The 16,815-nt window shown below is 42.0% G+C and overlaps 1 protein-coding gene across 1 annotated transcript; it reads right to left on the minus strand.

Annotated features, from left to right (window-relative positions):
* Positions 1-6,125: 6,125 nt before the first annotated feature.
* Positions 6,126-7,580, minus strand: LOC123037553 (uncharacterized protein K02A2.6-like). Its single transcript, XM_044458802.1, has one exon. It carries the CDS (start codon positions 7,573-7,575, stop codon positions 6,907-6,909), a length of 669 nt encoding a protein of 222 aa, XP_044314737.1. The 5' UTR covers positions 7,576-7,580; the 3' UTR covers positions 6,126-6,906.
* Between the last annotated feature and the right edge of the window lie 9,235 nt (positions 7,581-16,815).

Below are 16,815 nucleotides of genomic sequence, written 5' to 3' on the forward strand. Positions count from 1 at the left end.
TGAAAACGTCCACGTGTGACATCAGGAGAGCTGTCAATAAGTTGTGCCTGCTGCCCACCAATGATGAAGTTGAAAGACAGGCTTCCAACGGGGGGAGTATGTTGAGCGCAGCGGCAAACCACTCCAACTAAATAGAGAGTCAGAATCACTCATTTCTAAGCGGCTCCTCTTATCTCTCTATTAATTGGACTTGTCAGTCTGAGCCCGCCTCTCAACGCCTACGGTCCGTCGCCAGCGCATAAATTTGTTGTTGTTGATAGCAAGCTGCGGTGTTCGCAAAGCCCGTAGCCCTTGCATACATTTATAACGTTAATAAACTGAAATATTGAATTTATCTCGCCTTGTGATTTGTTTTTAAAATAGCTGACAAAAAGGCTTGTTAGCTCAACAATGACTTCTACAGCCAAAACCTCGAATGTACCTTTCGTAAGTTTAACCAACTTCAAAGCTGTTACGAATCTCTGAAGGTGTATCCTTTGCCCGTTAAACTCCGGGATAGCATTCGATATATCTTTAATGTATGCCCTTTGGGCAATTATCCCCTCAGGCATTGTGGTTAGATTTATTTCTACAATGCTGTTGTGAGAATCCGAGTCGGTCGATTCCTGGTCTGATAATTCAGATTGAATAAGGACTGCCGGAATAGTGAGGTTGCTTATATCTTTTCCCTCTATATCGGGATCTGTAGAGATAGGGTCGTCAGCCTCAGCTTGTACTGGTGGATCTGATGATTTTGACTCTTCTCTAGCTTCTATCTTCAACGGTGTGTTTAGTATAGTTGGTACTGAAATTGTTAAGTCGTACCTTTGCTTTATAGCTATAAGGTTATCCCGTAATTTATTTAAATATTTTGATAACTGAGACCAATTTGGCTTTGATCGTGTATTAGTATTCGCGCTGTATTGAAGCGGGTTACTAATATTTCGACATGCTTGTTCACAGTGTTTTGCTGTGCTGGCCGGGGTCTTGATAGTGACTTATAAGATCTGTCAAAATCAATTTTTATATTATTTAGTTCTTTATATAATTCGTCCCATTCCATTATTTAATGGAATTTTTTTTTTAGATTCTTGAAACCATCAATGAAATATGTCTTCCAAGTATCTTGTTATTGTTAATAACTGATTTAATTTTTAGAGTCGAGACGGTGCTCAATACTATCGCCTTCTGAGTACTTGAGCAATGTACGAGGTGTGTTCAAAAAGTAAGGTGACTTTGTATTTTCAAGAAAAACTATTAATTTATTTATCAATATTTATGTTGTCCCCTTCAAAGTAATCCCCCTCAGATACAATACACTTATGCCAACGGTTTTTCCAATCCTCAAAGCACTTCCCATAAGCACTTTTCGGTATAGCCTTGAGCTCTTGCAGCGATGCAGTCTTTATCTCTTCAATCGTTGCAAATCTCCGTCCTTTCATAGGTCTCTTCAGTTTTGGGAACAAGAAAAAGTCACATGGGGCCAAATCCGGTGAATATGGTGGCTGAGGCATTATTGTGGTGTTGTTTTTGGCCAAAAAAATCTCTCACAAGCAAAGATGAGTGAGCAGGGGCATTATCGTGATGCAAAAGCCATGAATTGTTTTTCCACAATTCTGGACGTTTCTTTCGTATTGCTTCTCGCAAACGGCGCATAACTTCCAGATAATACTGTTTATTGACCGTACGACCATATGGTAAGAACTCCTGATGCACCACGCCATGGTAATCGAAGAAAACAGTGATCAAAACTTTGACATTTGATCGAACTTGGCGTGCTTTTTTCGGTCTTGGCTCGCCTGGGCTCTTCCATTGGGACGATTGGGCTTTGGTTTCGATATCATAACCATATACCCATGATTCGTCACCAGTTATGACCCTTTTGAGTAAATCTGGGTCGTCGTTGACGTCATTCAACAGCTCTTAAGCGATGCTCATGCGACGGTTCTTTTGGTCAAAATTCAGCAATTTCGGAACAAACTTCGCTGACACACGACTCATACCCAAAACGTTTGAAAAAATTTCATGGCACGAGCCAAGCGATATACCGACATCTTCAGCAACTTCTCTGATAGTGATTCGACGATTTTCCAAAACAATTTTCGTCACTGCTTGAACGTTTTTATCAGTTGTTGACGTGCTTGGGCGTCCAGAGCGAGGCTGGTCATTGGCATCTTCCCGGCCATCTTGGAAGAGTTTGTACCACTTGTACACATTTTTTTTACTCAGAACAGTTTCACCGTATGCCACTGTCAACATTTCAAGTGTTTCAGAGCACTTAATTTTATTTTTTACACAAAATTTGATGCAAATCCTTTGATCCATATTTTTCGATAGCAAAAAATCGCCGAGCTCGCAAAATAACTTGTAACTTTACGCCTCTCACAACCAAACAAAAGAGGATGTTCCATTGAAACTTGGTACAGATGTTAGGGAAGAGTGTACCAATATAACAAAACAAAAAAATCGATAATCGAAAATATGTTGCCCGCGAAATTTGAAAAGTCACCTTACTTTTTGAACACACCTCGTATCAAGGGAGAAAAGTCTAAGTTGTACCTATTCATATACTCATATTCGAATTCATTTATCAGTAGAGGCTCAGCTCCTTTTTCTATTATTGATAATACCCTGTTCTGAAAGTTGGGTTCCCTATCAAGAGTAATTCTAATACACTCTGTAGTATTCATATTTATTTATTTTTTTTTTATTTATTTATTTTTTTTCATTGTACATTAGATAAGATTATTGGATAATGTAATAGATTATTGGATAAAATAACATCTATATTCAATATATCAATATATGGACATACATATCTTGAACATCTTTTTGTAATTATTGTTGGCGCTTTATGTATTTTATATTTTGTCCAGATCATTAGCCTGGCTTTTATTTATGGCTCTCTTCGATATACATTTATTATGAAACATATATGCCTAACCCTCACACTTGTTGTATCAGCTGCTGATGTCCTGGGCCTATGGGCTCAGGCGGTACCGGTGCTGGCTGCACAGGCTGAACTTCCTCGATGGTCTTCTATGTTGGGGCACCGGTGCTGGCTGCACAGGTGTACTCGCAATGGGGCGAGCACAGTGGTCCCTCGCAGTCGTTCGGGCACTTCTTCTTCAGCTTGGGAATATTGATATTTTCTGGTGGAGGCAGTTTTTGATTAGGTTTGGCAATATTTTGAATTACAGGGTAGGTGGATGTGTATGTGGCTGTGATTTGATTTTTTCGATCGGTTAGTAAACTTTTTATATGTTCAACTTCGGCAAGTATTTTTACCGAGTTGTTCCAACTTAATTCGTTTCCCCTGTTCAGCAGCTTCATTAATTGAGCCCTTCTGGCTTTTAATCTTTTCACCACGCCACTACGTTTTGCACACCTTACACTCTACTCACTGCGTTTTTTTTTAGTAGTTGCATCAGTTCCATCGGAATTTGGGCTCGAACATCACGGTCGCCATGTAATAGGTTAAAGTGTTTTTTCCATGTTCCTCCAATTCAATGAGTCCGATTTGGTTTCTTTTTGGTATTCTTTATTTATTATTTTTATTTTATTTATATTTGGAGCAGAGCAGCCGTTGTTGCCAGAACTGTATGTTATCTAAACATAAATTGGATATTTTAGGTTATTTGGTCTTATTATAAGCCAGTCTTCAGACGGCTTGAAGTCTAATTGACAGTTGTATCTTTTGATAAAATCGATTCCTAGTATTCCATCACATGGAATAGCGAATTGCATATTTACGATATGGAAATCATGTGGAATTATGTACTTAGAAGTTTGAATTTCAATAGAAGTTAACCCTTTTGATTTGGTAACTTCCTGACTTATACCCTGTATGTTTATGATGTGATTATCTTGAATGTTTTGAAAATTATCGGAATTTTCCTTCAATATGGATATTTTCGCACCTGTGTCTAGTAGGAAAACTAATTCCTTTCCTGATGCTACGTTCATGAAAGTGACGAATGTATTTTGACTGACATTTAGAGTGTGAATTTTTATGTTGTTTACTGTCGTGTATCTAAAGGTGGTTGGGAGTTTCCCGAATTTGTTTGTGCTACCCTAACGTTGTTATTGTGGTTGTTGTTGTTTTCCCCACGGCTGTTTCCGCCGTTGTTGTTTCCACCACGGTTGTTGTTTCTGTAATAACTGTTATTTTGGTTATTATTATTTCTGTTATAACTATTGTTTTGATTATATCCGTTATTGTTATTTCTGTTATAACCATCGTTTTGATTATATCCGTTACACACGCTGAACTTCCTCGATGGTCTTCTATGTTGGGGCACCGGTGCTGGCTGCACAGGTGTACTCGCAATTGTAACGTGCAACGTTCGAATGGATGGCTAATTTTCGAAAGAATCTGCGATGGCGGGGCACGCTGTAGATCCGGCACTAGCTCGTCGGCTTTGGGGGTGGAGGTCTTGCTCTCACAGATTCAGTTACGATGTACACATTATTATTAATATCCTAAGAAATTGAGCGTGCTTGCGACATTGAAGGGAGCTAGTAATATAAATCGGAAGAACTATAAACCAAATTCAAAAAAAAATAAAAAAAGAAAAATAGCGTATAAAGTAAAGTTTAAAGAAATGAAAGGGAAGTAACTATTTGCGTAGCTGCTGGTGTAATTGCGCCCGCTTATCGCCCACCCTACCTAGGACACCTGCCGCTAAAGCATTGCTCTGGTGACCCCTTCTTCCCTACGACCGTGAAATCATCAGCTCAGTTCAGCAACACGTTTCTTTTAAGTTTCCATTTTAATTACAAGACTTAAATTCATAATAATATTAGAGAAAATATAGTAAATAAGGTTTATAATAAAAATATAGAGTACGATCATAATATAAGCAAATATAATTCATGGCGTTAAATATATGTTTTCTTAAAGAGATATAAATATATAGATATAAATTTCGATATGTATGATTTTTAGCGAGTGTATTTAAATACTAGAATAGGATTACTTTATTTATTTAATTATCAGTTTACTTCATATGTGATATTTCAAAAACCAAAAAAATTAAATTTTCTTCCAGTTTCTTTTCAAAAAATTTAAGCTTAATTAGTTTAGTCTAAATTAATTTGATTTAAATTAATCATTATTTTTTTTGTAGAGGATTCACGAGATTCGACACTAATTTAATATTTGAATTTCTAGTAAAATATATTATTATTCTATTATCTCTTTTGTTTGCTTTTGCAATTGATAGGTGTCAAACAGATCTCGCAAAAAAAAACTAAATAAAAGTTTCAACCATTGCGTCGGATTTCATTCGAATATAAAATGTAAATTAAATCAATGACCACTCACTCAGTTTTTCCATCGGCGAAAGATCGATCTTCCGTTCAACGAATATGCTGTAAATTAAACAGGCGCTTCATACCGCCGCATGGGTTAAACGTTCTTACTTTTTTGGCGAGAACAAACGTATGAAAGAAAACTTTTGGTTATTTTTTTGAATATTTACATCGCGACTTTCCCTATCTCACAAACAAAATATTTATTTCATGCTCAAATTGGTTAACTGTTGGCGGTCCTTTTGCTGCTTTTCTTGTTTTCCGGGGCTAGCCGGGCTTCAGTGGCGCAAAAGGTTAACCGCTTATGGCCAGGCCGCGGCTCTAGCGATGACGACGAAAACCGGGGACTCTAATCAGCTCCTCTTGGCGTGCGGTGTTCCTCGAGCAATACGCGCTTCTTCAGGCGGCGTTCCTCTGCTGGGCGCCTTTTCGGCGGACGCCTCTCCAATGCGGCTGCTCCTCCGGCGTGCGCTCCACGGGTAGGGCTCCTATAGCAGATGCTCCTCCGATGTGGCTGCCCCTCCGGCAGGGTTCTTCTCCGGCAGAGCTGCTCCTGCGTGCGCTCTGAGTACAGCGCTCCCCTTGCGATGCTTCACCGCTATGGCTGCCCCTCCGGCAGGATTCTTTACCGGCAGGGCTGCTCCTACGTGCACTCTACGAAACAGCCGATCCTCTTGATGATGCTTCACCGCTGTGACTGCCTCTCCGGCAGGAATGATTCTCCGGCAGGGCTGCTCCTGCGCACTCTCCTTAGGGCGGATACTTTTCCGCTGTGGCTGCCGCTCCAGCAGGGATTTGTCTCCAGCAGGGCTGCTCCTCCGTGCGCTCTGCGGGACAGGCGCTCCTTGGGCGGATGCTTTACCGCTGTGGCTGCCTCTCCAGCAGGGATGCTTTTCCGGCAGGCTTCTCCTACGTGCGCTCTGCGGACGGCGCTCCTCGTGCGGATGCTTTACCGCTGTGGCTGCCCCTCCGACAGGGATTTGTCCCCAGCAGGGCAGCTCATCCGTGCGCTCTGCGGGACAGGTGCTCCGATTTGGCGGCTCCTCGGCAGCTCTGTGAAATTTGTGTTGCCACTATAAATTTTCGTAAAAGAGCGAACACAAGGTTTTACCCACCTGGTTTTGAGGTCTTATTCCAAAAAAAAAACCACACAGATTTCATCCACAATTTATTCGCGATCGGATTCACGAATTTATCTCCGCGATTTTTCTGTACTTCCCGGCTGCGATACACGTGTGATGTCACTGATTTTAATAGATTACTGAATAGGTGCATCTGCACTCAATGACGGCTTGGTTTGAATAGACCGAGTCTAGAATAGCGTGGCCTAATTGAGGCCGCCGGCGGAAATGTCTCTCAGCTGAGTCGAGCTTCCCAAAGAAACCCTGCGCCAGCTGACCTTCGATGAATTGCCATTCTCATTTTTATTACTCCGATAAAATTGCACCAAAGTTTCAGATATGCAATGAAACTCGGCTAGCAGTTCCAGAGAAGAAGCATACTTCTAGGATAAACTAAAACGGCCTATTCAGTCGCCTCTACAAAGCCCCTCCGAACAATCAGGCTAGGGTATTTTATCCCTGGTACCCTAGACTGATACCGACGGAAGAGGCCTTACTGCCGGATATCCTTGGCGTGATAGGTACCTATGAGGCGTCCTTGTAAGTCTTCCAGTTCATAATACGCGCTTCCTAGCTTCTTGCGAACTCTTGATTTTACAAAAGACGGTCCGAATTTGGCAGAATATCCAGTCTGAAAGCAACTTTGTTTGAAGCTCCGTCGATACACCTCTTGTCCTTCCGCAAATGAAACGTTTCGAGACCGAAGGTTATACCGTTTCTCGTTTTCGGCGTGCTGTTCCTGCATACGCTTACTTGCTTTTTCTCGAACGATCTCAAACGAGTCCTGGCGATTGAATTTCAGTGAACGGTCATCAAGTAAATTTAATTTCCTTAGAAGTGAGTACGTAGAACCGGATGTTATCATGTGCTGTCCAAAAACCATATAATATGGAGATGTTCCCAAACTAGAGTGAACGGAGGACCTCAATGCACAACATATCCTGTTCAGATGTTCGTCCCAGTCCTTCTGGTCTGGACGCAAATATGCTCGGATTGCGGCAATCACGGAGCGATTAACGCGTTCAGAAGCATTTGCTTGTGGTGAATGCACCGCTGTGAAGGTATGTGTAATGCCATACTGCTGCATTAATTTACGAAAAGCGTGAGACCGAAATTGTGAACCGTTGTCTGACACCACGGTTTCAGGAGCGCCATATGCCATGATCAGTTCCCCTTCCAAGTATTTTATGACCCTACCAGTATCAATCTTCCTAACTGGTTTAAGGAACACATATTTGGAAAAATGGTCCAAAGCGATAAAAATTCCAATGTTCCCGCTTCTTGACCTGGGGTATGGACCAAGGAAGTCTACGAACAATCTTTGGAAAAACCGTTGACTTTCCGGCGCAGCACATAATTAGGAGCTTTTGTCGTTTTGCACACTTCGCAAGCGTTAATGTAAGCCTTTACATCCGGCACCAGACCAGGCCAAAAATAATAACGCCTCACTCTTTCAATGGTCTTATGTATGCCTCCGTGGCAAGACATTGAACCATCGTGTGCTCTTTTAAGGATTTCAGGCACCAGTTCCTTCGGTATCCATAGTTTCCAGGCATACTCGTCATGGATTTGTTCTCCTGTCAAATGCTCAGATTTCCGATATACATAGCCATTGTCTGCTTTGAGGTCAGGAAAGTTTGCTTGATTTGCTTTTACCTTTTCCACTAGATCCACATATTCGGCTTTCCTAAACTCTTCAGAATCCATGTCCACAAGAAGTCCTTCCTGCAGATCCACTGCGGCTATTTCGTCTTCGTTGACGCGAGACAACGAATCGGGAACAACGTTAAGTGAGCCTTTGCGATGCTCAATCTTGAAGTTATATCTCTGCAAAGCCAACGCCCATCGTGCCAATCGGGAATTCAAGTCATGATTGGACATTAACCACTTCAATGAGGCGTGATCAGTTATTATAGTAAATTCCATTCCTTCGACATAAGCTCTGAAACTTTTGAGAGCTACGATGGCCGCTAAACATTCTTGTTCGGTCACAGTGTAATTGCGTTGGGCCCTGTTTAGCTTCTTGGAGATGAAAGCAATCGGACGCTCATCTCCTGCTTCGGGCATTTGTACGAGCACAGCGCCTACTCCCGTTTTACTCGCATCGCAGTGTATTGCGAACGGTTTTGAGAAATCTGGGCTACACAAAACTGGGGCTTCGCACAGACGTTGCTTTAGCTCCTCGAAGGCTTTTATTGCTTCGTCAGTTAGACTGAACTTCCGTTTTGTAGTCATTAAATCGGTCAAAGGGGTAGCAAGTGAAACAAAATTTGGCACAAACTTTCGATACCACCCACATAAGCCCATGAAACTTCTCAAGCCTCGTAGATTTTTTGGTACTGGAAAATTTTTTATTGCTGCCACCTTATCGGGATCTGTTCTTATTCCACCGTCGCCTATTATGTGCCCTAAATATCGAACTCGTAGCATACAGAAATGGCTTTTGCCAATATTTAGAGTCAAACCTGCACGCTTTATTTGCAGCGCCAATTCTCTAAGTACTTCGAGGTGCCGTTCAAATGTGGAAGAAACAACTAATAAATCGTCAAGATAAATAAAAACTTCATTGCGGAGATGTGCTGGTACTACCTTATCCATTAGACGGGACATTGTGCTTGTGGCATTACAAAGCCCGAACGGCATAACCTTGAATTGGTAAAGAGGTCTGCCTGGGACCGTGAAAGCTGTTTTGTCTCGGGATGATTTCTCTAAAGGCACCTGCCAATATGCATCCTTTAGATCCAGGCTTGAAATATACTCGGCTCTTGGCAACCGACTTAGGATCCCACTGAAGTGGGTAAGCATCTTTCTCGGTGAAGTTGTTAACTTTCCTACAGTCCAAACAAATCCTTACTTTGCCAGGCTTGGTTACCATAACGATAGCGGAAGACCATGAACTCTCGGATTCTTCTATCACTCCCAATGCTATCATTCGGTCGATTTCGGCGTACATGGCCTTTTCGACGGCGGGCGAGACGGGGAAATGGCGTTGCTTAATTGGTTTAGCCGTTCCCACATCAATCGTATGCGATATCAGGTTGGTCTTACCGAGCCCTTCTTGCTTAAAGGAGGGAAAACAATTTATTACATTAGCTAGTTTGGTTCGATCGCTCTCAGACAATCTATGCTGATCAACCTCCGGTTTATTGTTACTTTGCGACGATTCTAGTTCCGATATAGTTAAGCTTTTAGGAAGCAAATCATACAGCCTCCAGAAATCGATGCCCAGATATAAATCCTGCTTCAGCGACGGTACTACATAAAGCTTTACGGTATTCTTTTTGCTGCCGTATTCTATTTCGACTTTCAAATGGCCCAGTATCTGCTGCGATCTTCCGTCCGCGGTGGTAGCATGTCCTTTTATCACTTTATAATCACCGCTAGCTTTTATCTCCTCGGCTAGCATTCCACCAACACAACTAATCGAAGCTCCAGAGTCTAATAAGCCATAGACAGTGCGATTCAACACTTGAACTGGCAAAAATGGGCGAGGATCCGTTTGCCCAGCTGGAAGAGAATTAATGTACTGGACGCCAATGTTGCATATTTTTATGTTCTCCCAATACGCTTTTATCCGACGGGAACTTCGGGATTGACGTCTATCTAAATCTGGCTGAAATTTGTATTCCGAGATATCTAATTTCTTCAAGTCCGGTATTTTACTATGAAGTAAAGAATTTACAGCCGGTTTTTGTTCATCTGGTGTGGTGAGTGTTGCAACCTTAGCTGCTTCCTCAATTAGTCGGTCATTGTTGATTGACTCCGAACGGCACTCGAGGGTTTCTGTTTGACAAGCGACCTCGACGTGCCCGGTTTCGAGTTTTTTGAGCACTTGCTACAACTAGGCTTATAGGTATTCGCGGCTCCACAACCGTAACAAAATATTTTCCTTTCGGACACGCAGTCCTGATACCTGTGACCTTCCTTGTGGCAATTCCAACATGCCAGTGCAAGCGCAGAAACATCCATTTCGTTCTCCGATTCCGTTTCACGAAAACTTTCTTGAGTTTCAGCAAACTCCGAAACGTCGCGCTTAAATGGAGTGCTTCGAATGTAACCCTGGCATCGCTTAGCATCAGCCAAAAAAACTTCGCGTCTTCGACAGATTTCTCTCAAGTCTGAGACTGTTTTAATTTCCAAATTCAGGATCTCATGCCTGATTTCAGTACGTAAATTGTTCTTAAGAACTCTAACCAGTTTGTCCGGCGTCCACGGCTGTTCCAGCTGATCGATTAAATCGGATATGTTGTCGTAAAAGCAATCGAAAGTTTCATTCGGCTTTTGTTTTGTATTTCTGATTAACTCCTCAATATCCCCATCGTCTCTGTTTAGTCTGAACTGCAGACGTAGAGCTGAACAGAAATTATCCCAACGGACTTCACCATGAGCTTTATGATAACGCCAATAGAACTCGTTGGCCTTTCCTTCAAACAGAACTGATGCGTTCTTACAGAGAACGGAAAAATTATTTCCTAATGTTTCCCTAGTTAGAGCTTCCACTCTGTAAATAAAATTATCAACGGGTACTCCTCCTCCGGAATATTTGATCTTCCATCCATTCAGAATATGGACTACTTTATCAGGGCGGCTTAATAAATCAGACGCGGAACTTTGTTGCGAAGCAGGTGAAACAGAAGTCATTCTGACTTCCCCTAAATTATAATCAGTTTCTCTGCTCGCGGCCCTATTACTAACGTTTCTAATAGGCTGCTGAGAAGAGTGCCCACCCTGGCTATTATTGGCCATCGGGTTTTGCGTTGCTAACACTCTGGTCATGATATCCGAAACAGAACTTTGGATTAGTTCCGCCATCCTTTCCGATAAAGTCGCTAGTAACCTGCGTTCCATTGCCAATAAGGTAATAGCATTAGCATTAATAACGCTTGTGTTGCTGTTGCCGCTACTGTTTGTACTTGCATTAAGTCCTGACGTGGAAGCTGTGTTGTCCGTAACTTCTCTTTCAATATTCTCGACAGCTGGACGGTTCCTTGAGTGACTGCGAGTTTGCCGCTCCGCATCGTCGGTGGCCTTTGGGACTGTAGGCCTACAGGCATTCTTGCACACCGGGCACAGTTTGCTTTTCTTCCAGTGACCCTCTATGCATCTTTTATGAAACTCATGTTGACAAGCTGTTCTACAAACATCGGCAACGCTAATCTCGCCTTTGCATATAGGACAGAGTAAATTTGGGCTGTTCTCAGCGTCTCTTTCCGGAGATCGGTCTAACCCCATTTTCTAGCGAAATATCAATAATCCAACAAATATCCGGCCACAGTTAACCAACTGCACCAAAATTGACAACAAAAACTAAAAAACGTGATATTGCGATAAAGGAAAATTTACAATTTTTTTTACTGAACTGATTGCTTGATGTCACACGAATCGAAGGGAATTTCACTTGTTACTATCCTTAGAAATGAAAGAAAATTTGAAAAATAAAAGAAAAGGAAATTTTTCCCAGGCGCAATGACCTGACTTAAAGGAAGGAACCGCTACTCTACTTCATGTCGGTATCGGACAGTGGCTTGTTTGAAACAAATCTCACATGTATTCCGGATCCCGATTGAAATTATAGTGCCCCTTGTGAACGAATAAATAATTGTCACAAGCTACTTCCGGATGTGACGTTTCTCTCAAGTACTGTCAGCATTTTCCGTTTAGCTTAGTTTGTGATTTTATTTACCTTTAAAGTTTTTTTTAGTTTAATGACCTGGTATTTCAAACCGGGACAGAAACCGACATAAGTTGGCGTTTGTTTTTTTTTTTTTCCGTTTTCCTCAGCTTGTTAGATACCATGTCACCTCTGCTAAATTAAGGAAAGTTTCATTGTTAATTCTTGATCTTCGGTCAAAAAAAATAATACTGATTATTACTTAGTTTTGAATTCCGAGAAAATGTAAAATTTACAACAAAAACTTTTGAGAATACAGGAGAGTTAAAATTGAAAGAAATTGAAAAGGAAACAAGAGTCGAATTGGCTTATTCATGAGTCTTAATGAGTGATCTCACTAAGGCCCTACACGTTGAGCGCCACTTTTGATATTAATTATAATTAATTATAACTGTAACGTGCAACGTTCGAATGGATGGCTAATTTTCGAAAGAATCTGCGATGGCGGGGCACGCTGTAGATCCGGCACTAGCTCGTCGGCTTTGGGGGTGGAGGTCTTGCTCTCACAGATTCAGTTACGATGTACACATTATTATTAATATCCTAAGAAATTGAGCGTGCTTGCGACATTGAAGGGAGCTAGTAATATAAATCGGAAGAACTATAAACCAAATTCAAAAAAAAAATAAAAAAGAAAAATAGCGTATAAAGTAAAGTTTAAAGAAATGAAAGGGAAGTTGCGCCCGCTTATCGCCCACCCTACCTAGGACACCTGCCGCTAAAGCATTGCTCTGGTGACCCCTTCTTCCCTACGACCGTGAAATCATCAGCTCAGTTCAGCAACACGTTTCTTTTAAGTTTCCATTTTAATTACAAGATTTAAATTCATAATAATATTAGAGAAAATATAGTAAATAAGGTTTATAATAAAAATATAGAGTACGATCATAATATAAGCAAATATAATTCATGGCGTTAAATATATGTTTTCTTAAAGAGATATAAATATATAGATATAAATTTCGATATGTATGATTTTTAGCGAGTGTATTTAAATACTAGAATAGGATTACTTTATTTATTTAATTATCAGTTTACTTCATATGTGATATTTCAAAAACCAAAAAAAATTAAATTTTCTTCCAGTTTCTTTTCAAAAAATTTAAGCTTAATTAGTTTAGTCTAAATTAATTTGATTTAAATTAATCATTATTTTTTTTGTAGAGGATTCACGAGATTCGACACTAATTTAATATTTGAATTTCTAGTAAAATATATTATTATTCTATTATCTCTTTTGTTTGCTTTTGCAATTGATAGGTGTCAAACAGATCTCGCAAAAAAAAACTAAATAAAAGTTTCAACCATTGCGTCGGATTTCATTCGAATATAAAATGTAAATTAAATCAATGACCACTCACTCAGTTTTTCCATCGGCGAAAGATCGATCTTCCGTTCAACGAATATGCTGTAAATTAAACAGGCGCTTCATACCGCCGCATGGGTTAAACACTCTTACTTTTTTGGCGAGAACAAACGTATGAAAGAAAACTTTTGGTTATTTTTTGAATATTTACATCGCGACTTTCCCTATCTCACAAACAAAATATTTATTTCATGCTCAAATTGGTTAACTGTTGGCGGTCCTTTTGCTGCTTTTCTTGTTTTCCGGGGCTAGCCGGGCTTCAGTGGCGCAAAAGGTTAACCGCTTATGGCCAGGCCGCGGCTCTAGCGATGACGACGAAAACCGGGGACTCTAATCAGCTCCTCTTGGCGTGCGGTGTTCCTCGAGCAATACGCGCTTCTTCAGGCGGCGTTCCTCTGCTGGGCGCTTTTTCGGCGGACGCCTCTCCAATGCGGCTGCTCCTCCGGCGTGCGCTCCACGGGTAGGGCTCCTATAGCAGATGCTCCTCCGATGTGGCTGCCCCTCCGGCAGGGTTCTTCTCCGGCAGAGCTGCTCCTGCGTGCGCTCTGAGTACAGCGCTCCCCTTGCGATGCTTCACCGCTATGGCTGCCCCTCCGGCAGGATTCTTTACCGGCAGGGCTGCTCCTACGTGCACTCTACGAAACAGCCGATCCTCTTGATGATGCTTCACCGCTGTGACTGCCTCTCCGGCAGGGATGATTCTCCGGCAGGGCTGCTCCTGCGCACTCTCCTTAGGGCGGATACTTTTCCGCTGTGGCTGCCGCTCCAGCAGGGATTTGTCTCCAGCAGGGCTGCTCATCCGTGCGCTCTGCGGGACAGGCGCTCCTTGGGCGGATGCTTTACCGCTGTGGCTGCCTCTCCAGCAGGGATGCTTTTCCGGCAGGCTTCTCCTACGTGCGCTCTGCGGACGGCGCTCCTCGTGCGGATGCTTTACCGCTGTGGCTGCCCCTCCGACAGGGATTTGTCCCCAGCAGGGCAGCTCCTCCGTGCGCTCTGCGGGACAGGTGCTCCGATTTGGCGGCTCCTCGGCAGCTCTGTGAAATTTGTGTTGCCACTATAAATTTTCGTAAAAGAGCGAACACAAGGTTTTACCCACCTGGTTTTGAGGTCTTATTCCAAAAAAAAAACCACACAGATTTCATCCACAATTTATTCGCGATCGGATTCACGAATTTATCTCCGCGATTTTTCTGTACTTCCCGGCTGCGATACACGTGTGATGTCACTGATTTTAATAGATTACTGAATAGGTGCATCTGCACTCAATGACGGCTTGGTTTGAATAGACCGAGTCTAGAATAGCGTGGCCTAATTGAGGCCGCCGGCGGAAATGTCTCTCGGCTGAGTCGAGCTTCCCAAAGAAACCCTGCGCCAGCTGACCTTCGATGAATTGCCATTCTCATTTTTATTACTCCGATAAAATTGCACCAAAGTTTCAGATATGCAATGAAACTCGGCTAGCAGTTCCAGAGAAGAAGCATACTTCTAGGATAAACTAAAACGGCCTATTCAGTCGCCTCTACACAATGGGGCGAGCACAGTGGTCCCTCGCAGTCGTTCGGGCACTTCTTCTTCAGCTTGGGAATATTGATATTTTCTGGTGGAGGCAGTTTTTGATTAGGTTTGGCAATATTTTGAATTACAGGGTAGGTGGATGTGTATGTGGCTGTGATTTGATTTTTTCGATCGGTTAGTAAACTTTTTATATGTTCAACTTCGGCAAGTATTTTTACCGAGTTGTTCCAACTTAATTCGTTTCCCCTGTTCAGCAGCTTCATTAATTGAGCCCTTCTGGCTTTTAATCTTCTCACCACGCCACTACGTTTTGCACACATTACACTCTACTCACTGCGTTTTTTTTTTAGTTGTTGCATCAGTTCCATCGGCTACTGCTGTTGTCCACCTTGTCCTGATTTTCCGAATTTGGGCTCGAACATCACGGTCGCCATGTAATAGGTTAAATTGTTTTTTCCATGTTCCTCCAAATCAATGAGTCCGATTTGGTTTCTTTTTGGTATTCTTCATTTATTATTTTTATTTTATTTATATTTGGAGCAGAGCAGCCGTTGTTGCCGCTCTGAGCTCAAAAGAGTTTCTTCCTTAGCTTAATTTACTTAGGAGCTAAAAAGGTCTAAGTCTCGTAGCGGCGCTGCCAACAGCGCTCACTTAGTCTGGAGTGCGGAGGTATATGCACATACATGAGGTCCGCTCGTGTTGTATGCTGACACATGCACTTTCAGCATGTGAGCCAAGGCACAGCGGGCGGTTCGTATTTCGGGCACTTAGGTTGATGACCGAGACCCTGAATTGTATAAACACTGCGACAAAGTGTTACAGTGGTTGCCCTCTTAGTACTCTTGGTACAGTGGGTGGTCGATATATATATTTCATTTGTGTGCATACTACACTATATAAATCTGCGAAGCGACCCATAAAGCTGTTCATTATCCCAGCCATTTCGCAAAGATTGATCTTAGGGATTGATTTTTGGAAGACGTTCAACCTAGCACCGAATATTATTCTATCCATTAGTACGCTTGAAAATTAATCAAACGAGTCGGAACGTAAAGAATTTCCTTTAACGGGTACACAAAAACAGCAGTTAGAGGCTATTAAAAAGGTTATTCCAAGTTTTTCTGATAAAGGACTAGGGCGAACTAAACTTATCGAACATGACATTGAGGTTGACGATGCTAAACCCATTAAGCTACGTTTCTAACCTCTTCTTCTCTATAAGGAAGTTGATAGGATGCTTTCATCAGGTGTGAACGAGCCATCGACAAGTGCATGGAGTTCCCCCATGAGACTTGTGCTTAACCCAAATAAAGTTCGACTGTGTATCGATGCCCGTAAACTGAACAACGTAACGAACAAGGATGCATACCCATTGGCAAGCATCGAAGGCATTCTTTCTCGACTTCCTAATGCAGAAATGATTTCCAAAATTGATCTGAAAGATGCCTACTGGCAAATCGGATTGACGGCTTTTACTGTACCGGGAAAGCCATTATATCAATTTGTAGTAATGCCCTTCGGGTTATGTAATGCGCCGCAAACCATGAGTAGATTAATGGATGCTATAGTCCCAGATAATCTATGGTATTGTATTTTTGGATATCTAGACGATCTTTGCGTCGTTTCGAAAATAACGTGGAAGTATTAGTGCGAATCGCAAATCAATTCAAGCTAGCAAATCTGACCCTTAATGTAACCAAGAGCAAGTTTTATGTTCAACAAGCTAACTACTTGGGTTATATTATTGGAAACGGAGGCAGCGATGCCTGACCCACAAAAGATCGAATCTATTCGCAATTGGCCAGCACCAAAGGTCGTCAGGTCAGTGGATTTTTAGGTCTCGCAGGTTG

Source organism: Drosophila rhopaloa, unplaced genomic scaffold, assembly GCF_018152115.1.
Source record: "Drosophila rhopaloa isolate 14029-0021.01 unplaced genomic scaffold, ASM1815211v1 contig_172, whole genome shotgun sequence".
Lineage (NCBI taxonomy): Eukaryota > Metazoa > Arthropoda > Insecta > Diptera > Drosophilidae > Drosophila > Drosophila rhopaloa.